At 40.2% G+C, this 23,037-nt stretch overlaps 1 protein-coding gene across 5 annotated transcripts in view; it reads left to right on the forward strand.

Moving 5' to 3' along the window:
* col2a1a (collagen, type II, alpha 1a) overlaps window positions 1-23,037 on the forward strand; it is a 31,128-nt gene that overhangs the window by 1,562 nt on the left and 6,529 nt on the right. The window contains exons 2-41 of one of the 5 annotated variants that reach the window (XM_030422273.1): window positions 174-205; window positions 8,561-8,767; window positions 9,939-9,955; window positions 10,088-10,120; window positions 10,950-10,982; window positions 11,156-11,209; window positions 11,440-11,532; window positions 12,085-12,162; window positions 12,779-12,823; window positions 12,971-13,024; window positions 13,169-13,222; window positions 13,595-13,648; window positions 13,792-13,845; window positions 13,957-14,010; window positions 14,103-14,147; window positions 14,288-14,341; window positions 14,498-14,542; window positions 14,679-14,732; window positions 15,150-15,248; window positions 15,367-15,411; window positions 15,521-15,619; window positions 15,721-15,774; window positions 15,858-15,965; window positions 16,068-16,121; window positions 16,251-16,349; window positions 16,522-16,575; window positions 17,660-17,758; window positions 17,977-18,030; window positions 18,142-18,195; window positions 18,309-18,362; window positions 18,509-18,562; window positions 19,516-19,560; window positions 19,786-19,884; window positions 20,612-20,719; window positions 20,859-20,912; window positions 21,075-21,128; window positions 21,321-21,374; window positions 22,164-22,217; window positions 22,324-22,431; window positions 22,569-22,622. In XM_030422273.1, coding sequence (XP_030278133.1) covers window positions 174-205; window positions 8,561-8,767; window positions 9,939-9,955; window positions 10,088-10,120; window positions 10,950-10,982; window positions 11,156-11,209; window positions 11,440-11,532; window positions 12,085-12,162; window positions 12,779-12,823; window positions 12,971-13,024; window positions 13,169-13,222; window positions 13,595-13,648; window positions 13,792-13,845; window positions 13,957-14,010; window positions 14,103-14,147; window positions 14,288-14,341; window positions 14,498-14,542; window positions 14,679-14,732; window positions 15,150-15,248; window positions 15,367-15,411; window positions 15,521-15,619; window positions 15,721-15,774; window positions 15,858-15,965; window positions 16,068-16,121; window positions 16,251-16,349; window positions 16,522-16,575; window positions 17,660-17,758; window positions 17,977-18,030; window positions 18,142-18,195; window positions 18,309-18,362; window positions 18,509-18,562; window positions 19,516-19,560; window positions 19,786-19,884; window positions 20,612-20,719; window positions 20,859-20,912; window positions 21,075-21,128; window positions 21,321-21,374; window positions 22,164-22,217; window positions 22,324-22,431; window positions 22,569-22,622 — 2,617 coding nt within the window. Of the gene's footprint in view, window positions 1-173; window positions 206-6,484; window positions 6,804-8,560; window positions 8,768-9,938; window positions 9,956-10,087; window positions 10,121-10,949; window positions 10,983-11,155; window positions 11,210-11,439; window positions 11,533-12,084; window positions 12,163-12,778; window positions 12,824-12,970; window positions 13,025-13,168; window positions 13,223-13,594; window positions 13,649-13,791; window positions 13,846-13,956; window positions 14,011-14,102; window positions 14,148-14,287; window positions 14,342-14,497; window positions 14,543-14,678; window positions 14,733-15,149; window positions 15,249-15,366; window positions 15,412-15,520; window positions 15,620-15,720; window positions 15,775-15,857; window positions 15,966-16,067; window positions 16,122-16,250; window positions 16,350-16,521; window positions 16,576-17,659; window positions 17,759-17,976; window positions 18,031-18,141; window positions 18,196-18,308; window positions 18,363-18,508; window positions 18,563-19,515; window positions 19,561-19,785; window positions 19,885-20,611; window positions 20,720-20,858; window positions 20,913-21,074; window positions 21,129-21,320; window positions 21,375-22,163; window positions 22,218-22,323; window positions 22,432-22,568; window positions 22,623-23,037 lie in introns of those variants that run through there. The other 4 variants (XM_030422277.1, XM_030422272.1, XM_030422274.1 and 1 more) reach the window with 4 other exon arrangements.

Genomic DNA, 23,037 nt, shown 5'->3' on the forward strand with positions numbered 1-23,037 from the left:
TAAATGATCACAAGTCCGCTATGTGTTTTTTATCCAGTCTGCTAAATAATGTAAATAGGTAATAAGTCAGATTGCCACCAGACTAGAGCATCCTCTTTACTGCTGTTAAATGGTGACACCCCATGGTGAGTTTCCACACTGACACACTAAAATCCCACTGTCTTGTCCTCTAGGTGGCGTACTCACTCCAGGACCCTGTACCCAGGTCAGTCTCTGTTCTCTGATCTCTGTTGTTTTGTTGAGAGGACACTTAACAGTCATATGTCTCAGATCCTTCCTCTCCACAGGGTGTTTTTTGGCAGATTTCCCGGTGCTTCAAACACAACTCATTGAATAATTTGTGATTTCTTGAGTTCGAGGTCTGGCTTCCTGTCTTTGATGTCAGCTCCTGGGTGAGATGCTCCTCAGTAAAACAGGGGCTGGCTGTGATGGAGCACTTTAAAACATAGAGGGAAATCAGTTGAATTTTGGGCTTTTGCTGTTTATCTTAAACTAAAATAAACTTTTTCTTCAAATGTTCCCCTGTTCGTTTCAATGTGGGTCTTATGAAGGCAATTGAAATCATTCAAGAGATGGTAGAGGGTCCTGGTGATAACCCACCACGCCAATCTTTCTTTTCACAGCACACATGCTAAACATTTACATTCTACCCTTTTTTTCATGCTTACAGGCAGTAATAATAATTGTGAAGCAGACTGAAAAGGGTCACTTGATATCATCTCCATTATCAATCAAACAAGACCTCACTAGGTTCTGGTGGTCTCTTCTACATTTCTAGGCGTGTGACTTCTCCAACGGGGTGCATGCTTACCCATGGCCTCTCTGCACTACCTCTGCCGGTTGTAGCTTCTCTGTTTTCAGGCGAAAATGTTTTCCATTCCTGGGCCAATGAATGCCACCTTTGTCCCTTCATCCTCCATCTTGTGTGTGAAAGCCCCCCTCACTGCACACACCAAGCCTGCACAAACTTAACCTCTCCCCCCTCCACCTCACACAGGAAAAGAAACATACCGGGTCTGGTGCTTTGATTCAGGCTCAGTAATCTGGAGGTCTGGATAAAGCCCTGGCTTAGATGCCACTTTGGACACCCAATTTTGGGGACTTTAGTTAGGAAAAGGTATAGTAGCCGTTGAAATTTGATTGGAGCTGTGTTTGGATCAATCAGATGAAAATTCTGCTTTCGGATCATAATGAAAATTAAAGTAATGGACCATTAACAGCATCTCAGAACTTTAAAAGAGATGGCCAAAGATGAGAACTATCGCTCTTTATTAAAATTATATTTAGCACAGCCGTATTATGCCAGAAAATGTGTGGTAATGAACATTACTTCTTCTAATTATCAGCCTACTCTGGCCACATTACACCAATTACACTGCCATTTTCATAGGATTGATGCGTGCTTATTTTTCCAAATCACTCAAAACCCCCTCTGGACCTTGAAACATATTCTACTCTGACTGCTTTACACCACTTATGTTGGACTGTGTGTTTTATTAACACAGAGACAAAGTGCCTAAAACACCTTAATTTAACCCATTCCCAGTTTTAGTCATGTCTTAAATCTGCTTCACTGTTAAACAGAAGACTTCCTGCATGGTAATAATGTGAGATGAAGTAGAGTCATGAAATAGGAACAGTACACGCTGAGACAAAGCTCCTTATTAGAAACTGTTAAATGCTTGTAGAGATTTAATGCATCGTTTAATGCATCTCTCAAATGAAAGGATAAGGGCCATTATCCCTGCACCACCCAGCGTGAAAGGAATTCCATCTCTCCTCTGAGTTGACCCTCACCAACATAGTCGCTAACACACAGAAAGAGAATGATAAGGTCTATCCATATATCTGATGGCATATTTATTGGCATATTTAATTATCAATGGACAATTCTGGTTTCAACAGATACATTTTACCTTAAAATCTAATGAACACATTTAAAGTATTATTGATATTTTCACAACAATGTGGGAGCTCTACATTTTGTTCTGAAGTAAGTTCATCATTCAGATGTTGGTGTCCAAATTTACAGTTTTTTGGTTTAGCCTCACCGAAGATGGGAGATAGAGATCTGATTTCCTTCAGGAGTTGGTAGGGACCAAAACCAGAGCTAAAAGAACTTGAATATTGGACTCATATTGGTGGACAAACACTTGATTCCAAATGAATGGCTTTTTCCTAACATGTTTGCCTTGTGAACTTAAAAAGGAGTGATATGTTCAACAGTGGCCAAATATCAGTTATTGCAGGTTTAATAATAGCAAAGCATTATAACATGCTAAATGTATGTCAACAGTAGACCGTATATACGCACGATATATATCAGACTGATAAATTATTGGATCATTATATTTGGATTATTTATATTATCAGCTATTTATCAGTATTGGTGAAATTCTAGATGGCAAATTGAGCAAATAATATGGAGCCAAATTGCTCTCAATGACTTAAGAAGATCAGCATTTACAAACACTCCTTTAGAAGCTGTTTGCACCATGGAAGTTGAGGAAGAAGAGAAGAAGACAAAGAAGAACAAGGAGGAGGAAGACGAAAAGGAGAAGGATAAGAGCCAAAACTTGTTGTTGGAGTAGATATTTTTTCAGTTTCAGAGGATGACAGCATGATTGCATGATTGAAATACAGTTGAGGCTAAGGCTGTGCACTGGAGGCTAACAAAGAAAAGCTTTAACTCCTGAAAGTTGAGCCAAGGCTGACAAGGTAAAGCAGAGGCTGACAGGCTAAGTCTGAGATGTCCTAAAGTGGGCATTGTACAGAGAATAAACTCTATTGATTTAGGTAATACCATAGCCCTTCCTTTGGCTCTGCCCTCAGGCCAAACTTAGCATTTTTTGCCACGCCTGTGTGGCAAGAGTTACAACGTTTTTTTTATTCAACAAACCAATTCATTTTGATGTGTACTGAGCATTACATCCTCATGGGGCCGCTGGTGAAACTATTTAGTCCTGATGGATTGGTAATTAAATCACACTTATTAGATATGTATTTATCAAAATGTTGTTTTATTGCTTGAAATGAGCTCTTTTACTCTAGTCACAATAATGATTTTCCACAGTAACGATGCATTTTGACTGTATTTTAGCTGCTTGTCTTAGCTGTCCTCTGATGATTCCTTTTAGGTTATTTACAGCTTGTGCATCTAGACACAGTCAGTTTTTTGTGAGGGACAGGATACATTGTGAGCCGCTTTTAGCCCGTAGGGCCTGTCTGTCCTCACTTCTCTCCTAGGTGGGTGCTGACTACCCTCCCATCACCAGTTTGTGTGTACACAGAGGACCACAGCCACCCCTCTGCTGCGGTCACTGTGCCGAAACCTAGACACCCTCTAGACCCCTGGAGCCTCTGTGCGCCTGTACAGTTGTGAGAGGTCAGCCCCCCCATCACCACCCTCCGTCCGTCACTGCCATCTCTTCCCCTTCCACTACCCTCAAACCAACCCCTCCTCCCTCATCCTTCTAGCTTCCACACCCTTCCTCACCCACCAACCCCCATCCTCACCATGCAGCTATCCCACTGCCCTGCCATCTCGCAGCATTCCGCGGGCCGTGCACACAGAGGCCTATTGTGTGTGCTGGGAGACGGCAGAAGGCAGTATACAGTCAGAGCACCAGAGAAAAGGGATGTGTGGAGCTAAAATGAACTCAGTATTCCTGCTATACATTGATACAGATCTTTAGTTAAAATTGCTCTGGTATTCAGTGACACTGCGGCAACATCATTTTAAAGAGAGTGGTGGCAGATGAATGTTGAATGATTGCTCCACAGCTCTCAGCTGCGCTCTTGTATTAAGATTATTCACCCTCAGCACTTGTATGATGCTATAAATGGCAGCAGTAATTGCTTAAGCATCTCTAGATTCATCTTGATTTCTGTTTTTCCTCGGTGTTGCTTCTTCTGACTAGGCATAATCAGCTGTTCTTTGTCGTCTCTTTTATCCTTCTTGCATATACCTATATTTGATTACAGGCTGGTTTGGTTTCTCTGGCTTAACAAGTTTTCTGCTCTGAAGTCTTAGCACTATTCTGACCTACCTATTTTTACATCTCTAAAATAACAGGATCCCAGTCATTCCCCAAGTTAAAGCCACTTTCAACAGAGCTGCAACTTCTTTTAACTTCTTTTCCCTGACTCGACACAGCAACAAAGACTTGACCTGACGCAGCAAACTAGGCACAGAGTGGCACTATATACTCCCTCTATTGTCCCTAGGTCACAGATTATTGATTCAGCTGGGCAACTGGCTCTTTAAATTCCTGAAATGTTTTTTTTTGGGGGGGGGGGGGGCTCATCAGCATCATCAATGATTGTGGTGTCCTTTTAAACTTGAAATGATTAAAACCAGAAGATCCTACAAAACCAGTATCAACTTACTATGCTGTGCTTATCTGAGCTATTATCATCACTCTTGATGATGAGGACAGCAAGAAATTGGAAAACAGGCTGCACAAAAGAGGAGACGTCTGAGGTTAGTCTTTACCAACATCTGCCTTAAACTTAATTCCAATATACCAAACAGCTCATACACCCGGTCTGCTGGAGCTAAAATGGTGTGTTCAAATCTTTCTTTCCTGTATGTGGAATGAGGGGGGCTCTCTAAAAGGTCGTGACCCTGGAATTACTGTGCCTCTCTTCGTGACAAAGACCCCCTTTCAAGCCCACTCACCTGGGCCTATCTGAAGAGAGGTACAGGATAAAGATCACACAGACGTTTCATCACATTTCTGGCTCAGCTTCACAATAGATAATTCTGGCATGTATGTGCTATTCTGTTGGGAATGTAGCTATGAAAGTACATTACAGACATTTAAACTGCATATTTGCAAGTGATATGCCGACTTGAACATAGTACTGAACAGCTAAATGTGGGAAATTTAGCTCTGTCTCAGGAGAAATGTTCTTTTACTCGAGCCAGAGTAGGATTGTTCTTTTAACTGGATGTCACAGGCTCTTGCCAATGGTCTTTGTCCAAACAGACAAGTCTCTCAGGAGATTTGCCTGCAGTGCGAACGTGAGCTAACTTTTCTGTTGATTGGTGAGCTCAACACTTTAAGGTTGTCTAAGGTCTGCAGATTAATCCATAATCCAAGAGAGTAGACTGAAACAAACAACCTTGCTGACCCAGAGTTGAGTTCCCATAACCTGAGTTAACTGAAAAAATGGCCTTTATTTATTAATTAATTAATTAATTTATTTATTTATTATGTCCTCACTAGACAATTTGAGACCTCACATCCATGCTGATGGAAAGTCTGGTGAAGTTTGGTAGGGTACAAAACATTTCTGGAGCTTCTGAGCAAAACAGCGTTTCAACATTCTCCTAGACAGCTGACGTAGCTAGGGACTTTGTACAGCTTGTTTGGTGTGATCCAAGTCTCCAGATCACAAATTGATTTGAATAGATGTTATTTACTTCCTTTAATTGAACGGAGATCGTCATTGTCGTTGTTTTTTTTCTGTTTTAAAAAAGTTTCCATGTTTTGGAGAATGCTGCAATGCTATTTCGCTCTGAAGCTCGAGAAATGTTTTTTGGACTTTAAAAATTCCCCGGACTTTTATTCGACATGGGGTAAGGAGATAATAATCGTAGTGACCGAACATTTGGGTGAACTTATCCTTTAATAGCCACAGCACCAGAGAAAGTACTTCCAGCTTAGTGTCACCACATTAAAGTTAAACTGTCACTTGTGCTTTTGTGTCGTTAACAATTGTATCAATGTATTATGAGTAAAAACAGACTTGATAGGTTTGTTTTTCTCTTACATTTACATACATTTTTTCTTTATACATACTTTTGGTTCCAGTCGTGTTGTTTGAGTTTTTTAGGGTGAAGTTAGAGTTTTTTTTAAAGTAGAGTCCAACCTTTGGCTGGAAGACCAGGCTCAGCCCAAGTATGGAAAGCATTGAGCATATGGATTTCATGTGGTTTCTTTTTAAGCATTATGACCTCAAACATAATTGAGCACATTCAACAAAGACAATTCTATAGTTGGTGTGTAATCCATTTCCAAGTGGTCAAGAGTAGAACAAAATTTTATCATGTATGTGTATGTCGTAATATATTTCTGTATGTACCCCAAGAGCAATCTGTACCTTAATTTTTTTTAGGCTTGCCCACAAGAAAGCTTTTAACTTGATTAGATTATACATCTGTAATTGTTAGACAAAGAATGGACCTAAAATGTATCTTAGTTCCTCTAACAGTTTTATGTCACTGACAGGCAGGCATGTGCCGGAGTCAGAGCTTGACCTGTGCTCAGCTGCTTGTAGCTCCCTTTTTAATGTGAAAGTGAAGGTGCATCTCTTGGCCAGACGAGGCCAAGCAGGTCAAGAGAGAAAGGAGGGCTCGAGTTAAAAAAAGTCCATGGGAGAGTAGATGTTGCTGGATTGAGGGGAGGGAGATGAGGGTCAGGTTACAGCCTGACAGGGGGTCTGGGGGAAGGACTGGTATTTTGGAATATACGAAGATCCATACAAGGCACAGTGGACATAAAACCGCGGTGCTTGCCCTGACGCGGTGGGTACAGAGTGCCAGCTGGGGCCCCGCGTTGGATTCCACTTAGATTTTGGAGGGTTTGACTGCATGGTGCTATAAGTCTCTGGGAACACACACTTAATACACCACTGACTGAAGACCTGGTCTTGACCATTCCTTCACTTCTCACCCAAGCTACTGCATGTCTAATATTTAGACATGTTCAGCTTTGTGGACTCAAGGACTGTTCTGCTACTTGTAGCATCCCAAGTTGTTTTACTATCCGTGGTCAGATGTCAGGAAGAGGATGACCGTAAGTTGCACTGTTTTTCTTGACTTTTTGCCTTTTACTTACAAAGAATGTGGATTGTGGATTTCCAACTTTATGTTGCTTTTCTCAGCGTTATCTACCTGATGTTTCTGAAAAGTGTGATGTCAAAGTCAAAATGTCAAATGAAGACCACAAAGAGCACAATCTTTGTTGCTATGGCTCTTTACATTACATGCCTTTTACAATGATGTTAATTGCTTCTAATGATGTGTGTGCATAATGTCAAGCAGGCTACTGATGTTCTTTTCAATTTAGTCAACCAATGTCTTTCTGTAGGATAGCTGAGGCTGTCAAGGCACATCTGTGTGAGATGGAGGACCAGGTCAACAAGAGTTTGTTTGTCCACACCTGGGTCCTGCTACTCAGCCTTTCCTGCTCTGCTTGCTCATACTGTATAGATAGTTTTCAGCAGGAAATCTGCTCAATCGAGCTTATTGATGACTCAAATTCTTGTCAGAGAAAAAGGAATTTTCTTGAAAATTAGTCTCGAGCAAGTTATGTGCAAAGTAAACTGTTTTAGAACCTGCAGAATTGTAAACTTCACCCACAGGATTAGGCTGGAGCACACTAAGGGGTTTCATGATGTGAAGTGACAGGGTCAGACTGTGCTTGACCCCAGACTAGCAGGCTCAAAGGGGAGCAAGAAGGAAGCAGCACAGAGGACAGTGTGCACAGCAGGGAGACAGCAGATGATGGACATATAGATGTATTTATAGCAAGATGGATTGTACTGCTTCCACTTCCATCTCACAGCATTAATATGCTTTTAGCATAAACCCAGAAATATTAATAAAAAGGCAAAGGTGAAAAGATTTCACCTGTAAGTAGCCAAACTGATTCAAACAGCCTCTTAACATGCATGTACTAAGTATCACTTCACAAATATGCTTAAAAAACAAACAGCAGCTGTAAGTAGGCCCAACCCTAAACTGTATACATGAAACAAATCACCCATTCTTCCAGTGTGTTAGCTCTGGCGCTTAACACAGCTATGGGATCCAGATGGAGAAATTTAGAAGGACCCTGTGTTTACATAAGGCAGCAGCTTGTCAATTGGGAACAGTATCCCTGTAAGAGAGGTTCATTCATACGAGCCGGAGAGCAGGGCCTGCAAGTTAAATAGGCTCAGCCAACGACATGAAATACCTCAACTAGGCCTTCAGACACAACCGTTAACTGTGGCTCCTGTTGACATTACATTTTATTCAGCTATCAAATTTTCAGTATGATAACTTTGGGCATTTTCTCGCCTGCTGCATGAGTTATTTTCAAAACTGGTAAGTTACAGTTGAGGTCCACAGCTCTGTCAATTTCAGTGTCAAACCAGCACCTGTTCATCAAGAACACTTAGACACCTTTATTACTTATGCTGTTACTGTGATGTTGTCTTTACAGTTCATATTTTTGTATACCTTGACTACTTTATAAAGTGCTCAGAGCTTTTGTTTGACTCAGGATAACCTTTATCTTTCTCCGTCTTCCTTTCTACATCCTTACCCTTAATTAACTAATCACTCCTCCTCCATCTTGCCCCATAATGCCTTTACCCCTCCTACTTCCTCTTTCATCCTCTTACTCCCACTTCCTCCCTCACACCAACTTTCTTTTAACCTCATCTGCTACAACACTCATTAAAACTGTAATACTTTCCTCTATCTAATCCTCTCTCGATCCAAACTTTTTGTCCTTTCATTGCTCTTCCTCCCCACCTGCCGCTCGCCCCCTGCTGGCCACCACAGAGGAGGCAGGTGGCTGCATCCAGGACGGCCAGCAGTATAATGATAAGGATGTGTGGAAGCCCGAGCCGTGTCGTATCTGTGTGTGCGACAGCGGAGCGGTTCTGTGTGATGAGATAATCTGCGAGGAGATCAAAGAGTGTGCCAACCCTATCATCCCATCTGGAGAGTGCTGTCCCATCTGCCCTGCTGATGCCAGTGCCCCCATTGGTTGTAATTTATTTATTCAAATACCCATAAATAAATTACTCTTCTAGCTTGCATTTATCTCACCCTGAGTAACACTTTGGAATAAGGGAACTCAGGATCCTGCCTCAGGATCCAAGTATTCTGCTTGATCACGGCTGCTGTAATCACTGATTATATGTGATTTTAATAGTTTGGGCTGCTCTAAAACATTTAAGTTTTATGATTTGGTATTAGTCAGTAATGTTATTTTACTCAATCAGTGCCTGATGTTTCCCTTATTCTAAAGTGGCCCTCTACATGCTTGGTTTGGATGGAGACCAGACAATAATCAGGCTGATCTCATTCCCTATTCCATGTTGAATTGGATGGATCCTGAGATGAGTTGTCTGGTTCTAGCCTAAACCAGCAGAGATGCTTCTGCTCACTTTAACTCAACACTAAGATGAAACCCACATTTATACTGAGCCTCAATTCAATTATTTATTTGACCCATTCTGAGGTCTTCTATAAAATTTAGGTGCCCTCAGAAAGGGATAGAACTTTTCTTAACCTTTTATGTATGAGGCCTTGTGACAAGACTCTAGATGGACCCGTCAAAGGTTCCAGGCCTTGTAAAGAACCACTGTACTCCTGTGGTGCCTCCTGATATATTCCAGTGATTTCACTGTTTTATCTAATGAAGGAGATGACAAACTATAAAAGAGAGAACATGTATAGGTGTGTTTTTATAATTTAGAAAAGACTAATGTCAACCAAAATCACAAGTTGACCAGACATCTGAGTTCTTACTCACTTATGTGTGTAGGCAACCAGAAATTTGATAAGTTAAAGATCACTTAAACATAAATCTGGTATAAACAAACTACGCTTTGTGAGGTCCGTTGGACACCAGTTATTACAGCTTACTTACCTTTTACCTACTTACATTTCGCTTTAATTGTTGAATCTAAATAATTGATTCTCAACTCCAAGTCCATGCTCTCTTCTGCTTCATCCCTCTTGGAATCTCGCCATTAATATAATCTGGATGGGTCCTATTCCTTATGGTTTGGTGAATGGTACTTGATTACTTTAGCATTGATAGGTTTCCTTGCAGGTCTCCTTTCTCAAGAATCACTGAAGTGTCTGAATTTTTTACCTTTTTAATGTTTTGTTCTGTTCTCCCTTTTCATACATCCATCTGCAACATCAGAGACAATCGGCGCCAGGGTGAGGATAAAAGAGAAAAAATCCTGATAACTGTTCACTCAACTAGCTTTTTGTAAAATATGTCGCGATAAGTGTTTGTTTCTTACTGAGGTATTTCAGCCCACTGATATTATTCTTATTTTTATCAATCAGGGCCAGAAAGGTGAACCAGGAGAGATCGCAGATGTAAGTATGAAACATCTGCAGTGCCTCATACTGAAGAAATGCCTGAAATGAATATTGCTCCATTACTGAACAAAAATATGCCACTTTGAACTGCTTTGTATACAAACTCATGAATGGCCTGGGTGTAAATGCTGCTCAGAGATCTAATAACTGATCAAACAGACGTTTTCTTTTTTATTTAGAATAAATAATGACAGATTTTGTGTTTTCTCTTTTGGGAACATTAAATGTTGGACACTATGCCTATTCATGCCCAAAACAATCACCTTCATACTGAAAATAATCCTCAGGCTCTTGCTTTGTTAAATTTGACATTTCCCTAAGCGTTATCCTCAAATCCTGAAAAAGTATCCATTGTTTTCTTAAGTTTTTAATTCATTGTTTATCCCAATCTTCTTTAGTTAAAAATGTTTTAATAATTAGAGGGGCGATTACTAACTACAATGTCCAACAATCCCTCATTGAACTTTGTGTTAAATTATGAAAAACCCTGCATTCCTTGGACATAATGAACCCAATCAAATCCTCTTAGCTCCTCTCAGCAACTTTGCTGCAAGTGCACATGTCAGGCGAACAAAGTCAGCCAAAACAGAGGTTAAGAGGAGGTGATGTTGTTAGCAAAAACTTGTCCTGTCAAACGAAATCCTCATCAGATTGTGTTTTAAGCTTGATGTCCACCTCCTACAAAGTCGGAATGTTCTCCTCTAATTTTAGGTGTTTGGAAACTGGTACAACCGGATACAACATGAAAGATTGTTCCTGTAATAAAAAGTAATTCATGACACAGCCACAGACACCTGACAAAAGCCTTTTTTTTCCCTTTATGCAGGTTGTAGGACCAAAAGGACCACCAGGGCCTATGGTAAGTACTCTACAATTGTTTTAGTTTTATTGAGATTTTTAGAGATGTGATTTATTATCCAAGCATTGTTTAAGGAGGATGCCTACAGGCACATGATAATGTGATTCTTTCTCTGAATAGGAGTTGTAATCATTTTAGGAATCTTCCTTAGACAAAAATCTTTGATTTTGCAGGGCCCCCCAGGTGAGCAGGGATCACGCGGAGAGGCTGGCGCTAAGGGTGATAAGGTGAGAGACAACACACAGAATCCAACAAACATCAGCATAACTATCAGCATAACCGAAACAAATGTGTGTAAACAGCTTCATGCACCTGTTTGGGTTATCACCAGAATTAAATGAGGGACAAGGTGCTGTCCTGCTTCTCTATGTAATACCATCATCATTTTCTGGCTTTAAACCTTCTACTTCAGGTGACAGTTGACTCAGAGAAAATAACCCTCTTCATTTTTCCCTAGGGAAATGCTGGACCACGAGGAAGAGATGGTGAGCCTGGCACCCCTGGAAACCCCGGACCCCCCGGCCCACCTGGACCACCAGGACTTGGAGGAGTGAGTCAAAGGGCACTAATGTAACACATGGCAAATGCAAAAAATGACCAAATCCAAGTCCAAACACCACAGTTTTACAGAGCACAAATCAGTAAAATGTTTGGTTGAAGAGGGACAGTGATAAAAGGTTGATGTAAATCACAAGCATTGCCAGAGTCTATACATGGCTAAATCCCTTGTTTATGAATTCAACTAGTGAATGAATGTATGTCCTTCGAAGGTACAGTTTGGCAACATTCTTACCAGCTCAAGTTGATAATATTAGGATTTCTTTACTCAAAGAAGAAAGAGGGAAGAATGTGAATTCTCATAAAGTTTGCCTTCACTGAATTAAAAAGGGTGGTGATGGCATTTCACTTTAGCACGGAGCAGGTGCAGGCACAGTTTTTCTTTATGCCCTCTACCATGGTAGAGCAACTTCCATTTAAGTCAGCAATTCAGCTAATGTTGTTTGCTTGCTGCTGTGTATAATGGCCACTTAGCTCAGGGAGCTCAGACAGGAATGACTACATAGACTGACTCTCATTCTCTGTCTGTTTTGTGTTTTTGCAGAACTTTGCTGCTCAGATGGCTGGAGGTTTCGATGAGAAGGCTGGAGGCGCTCAGATGGGTGTGATGCAAGGACCAATGGTAAGTAGTTCTCTGTAGAGTGGCCATATCTTACAGGAAGATTTTTTGTAAGAAGATTTCTTACAGATCCGTTTGTATGTTTATGGTATTAATGGTATTAATACTGTAAATCTCTCACAATTACCTCATTACTGACATTTAGCTTGCCTGAGTTGTTGCTGAAGTCAAAATGGTAAATAGTACACTGTATATATTCAGAGAGGTGATTGCAATGCTGCCACCTTTTGGTTGAGTAGCTTCACTCCAAACATTTTAGCTGACAAGTTTTATTTCATGCTTGCAGACTTTTATTTAAAAAGAAGAGTATATTGTGCACATGAACCACACAAAAATATGCCTTAAGAATCATGTTGAAAGAAAGAAATGACATTATTACAAATACATACAAATAGATTTTACAAAGGTTTTTTAATGTTTGCAAAGGGATAAAAACTTTAAACCTCAGAGATACATTTTCTTGTTTTTTTCAAATCTTATGAGCACAAAATGGAGTTTGGCATAATAAAATATATATAATTTCTCAGCTCCTTTGAAGGTTAAACTTTTAATTAAAGATACTACATTTTTAATAATTCTGTGACAATATGATAACTTATGCATTGTGTTTCTCTTGCAGGGTCCCATGGGTCCTCGTGGTCCCCCCGGGCCTTCTGGAGCTCCTGTAAGTACATGCATCACAGCACCACATCATCATGTGATTGATCGTAATAATCAAAAGCTAATGATAACATATATGCCAACATCTCATGTCTACTCTAGTTCAAATGAGCCAGCCTTAACACATTTCCATGTCCTTTTACACCTATAGGGACCACAAGGTTTCCAAGGTGGCCCTGGAGAGGCTGGAGAGCCTGGTGCAGCTGTAAGTATTAATACCAAAATTCAGTTTAGATCAAAGGATGGACAGTGTGAAGGCAGTGATTGTATGCTGCAGCACATACGTCTATCTAATTGTCTTTGCAGCATTTAGTTAATTGTCACCAATAATTCTTTGCTTTTATAACAGGGACCAATCGGACCTCGTGGACCACCTGGACCTTCTGGAAAACCTGGAAGTGATGTAAGTGTAAAGGCTCCATCTTTATATAAATCCCACCACTCCTCAAAGCATGAGAAAAAAAGCAAACACTAAATCCAGTTCAAACCTCAAGCTTGAGCGGGGTATTTCATGATAAACCCTTTTCCTTTTTCTTGTATATTCCGAATAACAATGCAACTATTTCACTTTATTGCATTATCATTGTTTCCCAGTGATGTTAAGAGTCAGTCTCTCACGCTCCCTACACTCTAAACCACATATACCACTAGGGGGAGCTGTCTATCTCCTAACAATACTGGATAAATGATGACTGCACAAAACACAATTGAGTGAGTGCATCTACTGTACACTGCCCTAACAAATAATAATTCCACCTCCTCATTTTTTCTCTAGGGTGAGGCTGGCAAACCTGGAAAAGCTGGTGAGCGTGGACCTTCAGGGCCTCAGGTGAGCATTCATCAATTAATTTGTATATAGATACAAAGTCATTTAATTTATTGCTAACTTCAGGATTACAAGTCAAAGTCAAGAGAAGAAAATAGAGATGATTTAAGAATTCCTCTAACTAATATTTTATGTTTGTATTCCAGGGAGCTCGTGGATTCCCTGGAACTCCTGGACTTCCAGGAATCAAAGGACACAGAGTGAGTGTTTCGAACAGAAGAAGCAGGATAACTACTCTTAATGCTCAATCATTTCACCCGAGGACTGACCGATGTGTGAGTCCTAATGAGTTTTGTCCTGTTTCTCTATAGGGTCACCCTGGTCTGGATGGAGCTAAGGGAGAAAATGGAGCTGCAGGAGCCAAGGTGAGAAAAATACCCACATTTTCATTTTTTCGCAATTGTTTCATTTCATTCCATTTTCTTCAAAATGTTCTCACCTCTGTCTCTCCTTTCAGGGTGAATCTGGTGCTTCAGGAGAGAATGGTGCCCCTGGACCCATGGTAAGCAATATTATATTGTTTATTATAACTATAAAATAGTTGTAATTGTATGCTAGGGGAGATAAATAATAGTTGTATAAATTCAAACTTGTGTTTTATAATGATGAAGATAAACTGACCAAGTGAGTCTTCTGTCACAGGGTCCACGTGGTCTGCCTGGTGAGAGAGGACGTCCCGGTGCTGCTGGATCTGCAGTGAGTAACAATTTCACATTTGCTTCAATCCACTGAGCATCGATATATTTTTAGTTTGCATTACTTCGTTAAAGCATTGAATCACAAAGAAACTCATAATTCCATTGTCTTCATAATTTGTACACAACTGAATTATGCTTTCGTTTTACTCCTCAGGGTGCCCGTGGAAATGATGGCTTGCCTGGTCCTGCTGGTCCACCTGTACGTATCATAATTCCCACTTTGTATCCTAGCTCATACAATTGTTTTTTCTTCTATAATGTGATTTCCTTTGATTACACAGCAACAAAGTGATGAGACATGAACCCTAACATTCAAATTTATGTTCTGTCTACAGGGGCCTGTTGGTCCTGCTGGGGCCCCCGGTTTCCCAGGATCTCCAGGAGCCAAGGTTTGTATAAACTGGATAATCATAAACCAGTATTTTTCTGTAGCAGATCTTTTGTAACTAAATAAAGTAATAAAAAGCCTGGTGAGTGAGGCTTGAACAATTTCTGTATGACTAGATCTTTGGTTTCTTACTTTTATCACTCAGTGAATTTGTCCTGAAATACTCCCAGACAGCTGATCACTCTTGATTCAGTCTGGTTAGATGGAATAAAAATCCTAGAACACCTTAATGCCTGCATTCTTGTTCTGTTCTGTATTTTATACATCATCTGTTCTGTATATTCTACAAACTTATCTAAAATCTTGCCCCCCCAAAAATGATGCTTTATTAGCTTTGTTATATTCAGTTGATTTACTTGATTTAGTAAAAAATGATATGGGAATATCTGTTAATGATCGATTTATTTTGCCCTGTCAGGGAGAAGCTGGTCCAACCGGTGCCCGTGGATCTGAAGGAGCACAGGGACCCCGTGGAGAGGCCGGTACTCCAGGATCTCCCGGACCTGCTGGTGCATCGGTTAGTTTGTCTCCATTCGCCCTGAATGATATTTTTTACTTGTTACACTGTGTTCATTATTTATTAGTTTATTGTCTAAACAGTGTGATGTATCGCTTCTTCTTCTCTGTCTGTATAGGGTAACCCTGGTACTGATGGTATTCCTGGAGCTAAAGGATCTGCTGTAAGTTCACTCTGTTATATTCATCATTTCAGAGTCCTCCAACCTTGTGTTTCTTTATAGTTCATAATATTACTGTTTTACTTCATTCTGATTTCTTTCTTCCTGAAAGGGTGCTTCTGGTATTGCTGGTGCTCCTGGATTCCCCGGCCCCCGTGGCCCACCTGGACCCCAGGGAGCAACAGGACCTCTTGGGCCAAAGGGACAGTCTGTGAGTCACTTCTGATTAATCTAAAACTCTGTCAAACATTAAAACTTGTTTGTGTTATAGTTATTCATGGTTGTGTCTGTCTTTTCTCTTTCTTTATTTAGGGAGACCCTGGTCTTCCTGGATTCAAAGGTGAAGCTGGACCCAAAGGAGATCTTGTAAGTCACTCAGTTTTGACTTTGAAACATCTTTTATAATTAGACTACAGAGAAGATTTACTTACATATCTGAATTACTCCAGGGACCCGCTGGTCCTCAAGGTGCCCCTGGCCCTGCTGGTGAGGAAGGAAAGAGAGGCGCCAGAGGAGAGCCTGGAGCTGCTGGACCACTTGGACCTCCAGGAGAGAGAGTAAGTTACCAGGATATACAATAATACTGGCGAGAAGTGACATTATGAATGTTGCTATTTTATGTACAATCTCATCAAATTTATCTTTGTGATTCTTTGTAGGGAGCCCCTGGTAACCGTGGTTTCCCAGGTCAGGATGGTCTTGCTGGTGCTAAGGTGGGTTGTGTTCAAAATGGCATTTTGATTTCAGGTCATTGACACATGAACATTTTGACGCACAAGAAAGAAGCATATTTCTACTGGACTGATATCTAACTAGCTTCTTTTTGTTCCTTTATTCTTCAGGGTGTTCCTGGTGAACGCGGTGTCCCTGGCGCTGTTGGGCCTAAAGGTGCTGGTGGAGACCCTGGACGCACAGGAGAGGCCGGCCTTCCCGGAGCCAGAGTGAGTGCTGCCTCTTCATACATTAACAGCTCAGACAGGATTGCTCACATGAAGCCTTCTTTTTAGTGTGGTTATTTGAATGTAACTGATTTTATTTGATTATGTGCATTGTATGTATTTTTACTTCCTTGAATGATGCTGAAGATCTCTAAAATGTGTGTGTCCTTCATAGGGTCTTACTGGTCGTCCCGGAGATGCTGGTCCTCAAGGCAAAGTTGGACCCTCTGTGAGTACAGTTTTTGTCGAGCTTGTTTTATTAAAGCAAAGTTCCAAGATGTAGAACAAAAAGAATGCAGTCCACATTTTCACTGAAGGAAAACCAAGCAAGCCAATACAACAAATAGTATTCAACATACATAAACAACAAAAAAAAGAAAAGAAAATCACTATCCTACCTTCCTCCCTTTCTGCGTAGCACTTTAGTATGAGATAATACAGTTTGTGATGGGAAATGAAAAGCTCAAAATTAATAATGGACAGTAAGCTTCACACAGATCGTCAACCATGGGCTGTTTCTTAGGTAACAGACTAGTGGCAGCCAGATCTTGTTGAATAGTGACTCTTTGAAGAGAACCATATTTTCTCGAGATGAAAGGTATTAGTCTGAGTTCAATATCAATCCTTTGGCATTGCTTCCTGTCATGCTCACAGTATTTCAGCATTAAAATGATATATAGCATATGAAGAGATCACAAGAAAAACATGCATTTCATTACTATTGGGAGTAAGATAGGAATTCACAGTTTGATTATTTATGATACGCTGGCATCATAATTTATATACATTATGGTTGTTAATAGCTGACCCCTTCAAAAGGACTTTCAGCAGCATTTTGACATGAAAAACAGCACGATGAAATCTGTCAATACTGCTGCACATGTGCTTACAAACAGAGAAAATGAGTTTCAGTTCTGAAGTTAAGGCCTTGTATTGAAAATTCCTAGACCTTCTTGTGGGGCTGGGCAATAGATCAATGTTACATCATTGTCATGATGAGACTTTATATCATCTTAGATTTTGGATATCCTTAAATAATGAAATGGCCTAAGTTAAGCGTTTCCTAGTTTTAAAAGCTGCATTACGGTAAAGTGATGTATTTTTCTGAACTTACCAGACTGTAATGCTTGTTCTAAAACCTGCCTTTACCCACACTTATGCTTTATCAAAAATCCTTGTAGTACCACTACTCCCTACAATACTGGCAAAATATTTGAATGTGTCGCCCAGCCCTAGCATTTATGAAGTGCTTTCAGAACATACATTGTTGTGTTCCTGTGCTGTTCGTGATTTCTACCTTTTGCCTTTGACAGGGTGCCGCTGGTGAGGATGGTCGCCCTGGCCCACCTGGCCCTCAGGGAGCCCGTGGACAGCCAGGAGTGATGGGATTCCCTGGACCAAAAGGAGCCAATGTAAGTAAAGGAGAGTAGGAACACAAGGGCTGTATTCACTGTTACACACAACATGTTCATACAGCCTGAACAGAAACCTGGTAATATGCAGTCTGAATACATCCATGTCTTGTCAGGTCCCACAAATCATCGATACAGCTTCTTAAGTATTCATTTATCTTTTCACACTCAAAGTTAAACTTCCTGTGGAATTTCTAACTGTGATATCTCTTCAACAGGGCGAAGCTGGAAAGCCAGGAGAGAAGGGTCTTGTGGGTCGTCCTGGTCTGAGAGTGAGTATATTTTCTCCATAAATCCTTTTCTATATTTCAAACCTGTCAAATCACCACACATTTCTTTCCCTCTCTTTCTTTCTGAACATTTAAATTCTCCTCTCTGCACAGGGTCTGCCTGGAAAAGATGGTGAGACTGGTTCTTCTGGACCTTCTGGCCCTGCTGTGAGTATTTCAGTGCAATTATATGTTGTTAGATGTGTATTCTAGTCGGTATTTCACTTGCTTTTACCAGCTCATTGACCTAGACTGATTATCTGTGTTTGGGTCTATCATAGGGACCTGCTGGAGAGAGAGGAGAGCAAGGACAACCTGGACCTTCTGGCTTCCAGGTGAGTTTATTTTCTCATCAAATCCAAGATACACCAGTCTGGAAAACCACAAAGAAATAATACAGTGTCCACTCCCCAAAGCTGGAATATTAGTATGATTTATTTTGGAGGGTCATATAATTAATCCCTTTGCTGTTGTTTGACAGGGACTACCTGGACCACCTGGTTCCCCTGGCGAGGCTGGAAAACCTGGAGACCAGGTGAGTGTAACAGAACCTGATATTTGTTTTATCTGGAGGTCTTGTAGAGGTTGCATAGTACCACCTCGTATCAGAGTATTACGGCTTTACCTAACAATACAATTAATTAAAGCATTAAAGCAAGTAAAAGAAAGATGTAGTTTCTGGTTTAAGACACTGAATGATGTGTTGTATTTCACATTAAAGGTAACTGCAGCTTTTTTATCCATCTTGTTTGACCATAATGCTTTACTCTCAGCAGCAACAAGAAGCTACTTAGATATCTCAGTGCTAATGCTAAATGGTAACTGGTTGTTGAATACACCGACTAATTATTAAGCTTTTTATAAACGTTCACATCATATTTGAATTTAAAATGATGTATCAACCCTGCAAAGACAGAAATGAAATCTTATTCTAGTAGTGTCAGTGTTACAGATGAATTATTTTTATGATCCCATGTTTAGTCTCAGTTCTTTGTATTTTCCTATTCCCTTTATTTTGTTGAATGGCTGTTATAACAATAAATTTTCTCTATAGGGTTTAAAAAAGGAAAACATCTTTGTAAAAAAATAACAATTTTCCAAGCCAAAACATTCCCTTGAATCTAATCAGTTAAGATTTTTTCTTTTATCGGATTTCTTCTGAGCTTTCTCAAGTTAATCCAGAGCTTAATTACTCTGCTGTCACATATAGGAAATCAAACTAAAAGCTGAACTAAAAGTTTCTTTTGTGGAGGTAATGAGGACCTCTCTGTAAAAGCCTCATTCCTCACAGCAGATTGCTTTTTGAACCCAGATGAAAGACCTTCATTACATTGCAACATAATGGATTACGGTAGTTATACTTGTAAGATTAATTGTTTTAACTTTTTCAGACAAGGACTAACAGTGAAAGTTTTACCAAACAGAAGTCAAGATGTGTCTAAAAATTTAAAATACTTGAATGAAACATGGTCTTTTGTCTCTGTACAGGGTGTTCCTGGAGAGGGCGGAGTTCCTGGTGCTGTTGGAGCTAGAGTGAGTTTACATGTTAAAGCTTCACGTCTTCATTTATTCACCATGTCTATACACAAACCTTGTCACATGCGTCATATGCATAAAGGGTATGCCTCATTTATTGACATCATCATCTGTCATGGGACTACACACAATCCAATAAACAATCATCATCACATAACTGTGCAATTTCTTCCATTTTTTGTGTTTGCCCTATTTATTAAGTGTCTTTTTGTCTCCTAACAGGGTGAACGTGGTTTCCCTGGTGAGAGGGGTGGTGCTGGAGCTCAGGGTCTTCAGGGACCTCGTGGACTTCCTGGAACACCTGGAACTGATGGACCCAAGGTCAGTAGATGACTCAGGGACAGATCATGTGTTTAGATTCAAATTCATTAAAGTGTTACATCTACCGGGCTATTAGTCAGCAGTTGTTTTAATTACTCATCGTATCTACACCAACACAGGTCTGAGTTAACTAGACTTGTGTTTTGATTCCAAGAGAATAAAAGATAGTAGTTCCCTAGATGTTCTTGAAAGACTGGAATATAATATCATCTCATTGTAGTTTAAGAATTAATTCTTTGCTTATTTAATGAAAAAGAATGAGACATGATGATCATTAAGATTTTTTCTCAGCCACTTAGGATTTTCTCAGGATTCCTTGGCTGACTTCCTGGAGTCTCTGTTGGTTGCCTGGCAATTTCACAGTGACAACAAGGAAGTTAGTCCAGGAAGTTACTGTGCTCAGCCAAGAAACTGTCAGGAACATAATCCCCTGTAAAATAAACCCTTTGGTTTTTGCACAGTCTAAACAAATACGATGTAACGTTAATTGGTAGGCTTGAGAGGTGGCTGGCTGTAGCTTCATATTTACTGTACAGACATATTAGTGGTATTGATACTCAATCTAAATCTCAGCAAAATAATTAATTTGTGATTTTAAATGTTCTGACTTAATGGACTTATGTGTAGAAGACAGCAACCATTGTGTGGAAGCTAACAGGGCTCTGAATAAGGAATTTATTGAAATGAAAGAATAAGACTGACAAGTCATGTTCTGGTTGTAATTCAGGGAGCCATTGGACCAGCTGGTGCTGCTGGACCCCAGGGACCCCCCGGCCTACAGGGAATGCCTGGAGAGAGAGGAACTGGTGGTATCCCAGGAGCCAAGGGAGACAGAGTGAGTGATAGATTATTTTAGAAGGTGTTGAATGGATATTCCCTCTCTAAACTGGTACATTTGATACAGCAAATGCCATGACCAGAGGCCTTGTAGTTTCATGCAGGATTAACATGCAGCCTTCATCTTTGTCCAACAGGGTGACAACGGACAGAAAGGACCTGAGGGAGCTCCTGGAAAGGACGGTTCTAGAGTGAGTTCATAATAAATCCCTTGTCCCTTATCTTACCATTACAGAGTCAAGCTTTTCTGACATCACACAGAAAAAAAACTTTCCATCAAATCCAGACTCTATTCTTTATATCATGTTTCCTCTTCTCATCTCATTTCATCATCTACTATTTTCTTCTCTTAGGGTTTGACTGGTCCCATTGGTCCTCCTGGCCCATCTGGACCCAACGGCGCCAAGGTGAGAATAACAGCATTACCCTTTCGATTGTAAAATAAAATTGTCATCAATTGAGTCTGAATGAATACAGGCCAAATTCATGTCCAACCAACCAATGTGTGTGTGTGTGTCTGTTTGTGTGTGGTCAATGAAAATTCATATATTATGTTTATTATTTTGGTTGGTTTGACTGACTGGTTCTCTCCTATCCAGGGTGAGACTGGACCTACTGGCCCTACTGGTGCTACTGGCGTTCGTGGTGCTCCTGTAAGTGCCTCATTTTGTAATTTGTCACATAACAGAGTAATCAGCTGGTGTGTGTTTGGTTTAGAAATTGAAAATACTTCTATCTTTTACATCAAAACGCAATCGGTGCTAATTATAAACAGTAGAAGGTTCTTGTTTTTTTGGTCATTTTGCAGACAGGAAAAGAGGTCTCAAATGTAATAGGTTTCTTTACCTGGGCAGAGTATGATGCAGTTGCTCACATATTATTGGCATTACAGTAACAAGGGGGATCATTAAGCTGAGTTTGGACATTTGCTCGTGACTATTGAACTCACATTAGACAGAACTTTGACTTTGATTCATTCGTGTTTTTGAACCAAAAAGAGTGAAAAACTGACTTACTTTGTGAGTGCTGAACTTGAGGATTTTTATGTGACTCACTTCAAAGTTGAAGCCACTTTTAGCAAGAGTAATGTGGTTGTAGGCCCGTCCCAGAAATAACGTGATCAACTTAAAATTATTTTCTGGGACAGTATGTCGTCTAACTAAAAGGAGTGACCGTGTCAGGCCTAAATGGGTGTGAATATGCAGGGAGAATACGGTGATGACATGTTATTACATATTTATATTTATTATTCAATTCAGCGTAAACTTGACTTATTTATAGAGCACCTTTCATACAAACACAAACCCTAAAGTGCTTCACAGAGCAAGATTAAAACAGCACAGGCAGAAAGTTAAAACAAAAATGCAACTAGAAAATAAAACATAACAGATAATAAAAACAGCATCAGTAGGTCACTGAAAGTCTCTTCTGTTGTTCTGCAGGGTGACCGCGGTGAGGGTGGCCCTCCTGGTCCTGCTGGATTTGCTGGACCTCCTGTAAGTAAAGTCGCATCTGTTCAAATTAAATACTGAAAACTATATTTTATTTTATTTTTATTCATCGACAATCTGTCAATATCTCTGTTCTGTTTATAACATCCAGGGTGCAGATGGTCAGCCTGGTGCCAAGGGAGAGCTTGGTGAGGGTGGACAGAAGGGAGAAGGTGGTGCTCCTGGACCTCAAGGACCATCTGGAGCTCCTGGACCTGTGGTAAGTATTTGACTTGAATTTGAATAAAGTCCTGGAACCAGGTCTATGTGTTTTAGGTCACATTTCTGGGTCTTTACAAAGCTTCAAAGTCACAACAGTGTAATATCATCATGATTAATTGTGCTTCTTTTTTTCAGGGACCTACTGGTGTAACTGGACCTAAAGGAGCACGTGGTGCTCAGGGAGCTCCTGTAAGTAAAACTTTTATTTCATCAAATGAAGAATCCATCACGCAACACCAACTGCTGATACAGACCATTCACATAATGTTACATAAACAGTATATGTCAGAGTTCTGGACTTTTATTGATTCATTTCTTCACTCACTGATAGATTCATCATTTTACTGACGAAGAGTGCACCATACATGCAACACACTTCACATAAGCAGGATGGGGAGTGTAGAGTTAAGAATATATGTCAAATAATGTATAATTAATCTTGCTTACTTCATATTAATCCATGCTTTCAGCTGAAAAGAGGTGTTGGTTTTCACTGTCTTGTTTATTTGATAGTAAGTTATAACACATTTACATTAAAAAAACATTCTGTTTTGCCCTACAAAAATCAAATTCACAGAGCGCGCTGACTCAGTGTCTATGACCT

This window comes from Sparus aurata, chromosome 7, assembly GCF_900880675.1.
Source record: "Sparus aurata chromosome 7, fSpaAur1.1, whole genome shotgun sequence".
In the NCBI taxonomy this organism is placed as follows: domain Eukaryota; kingdom Metazoa; phylum Chordata; class Actinopteri; order Spariformes; family Sparidae; genus Sparus; species Sparus aurata.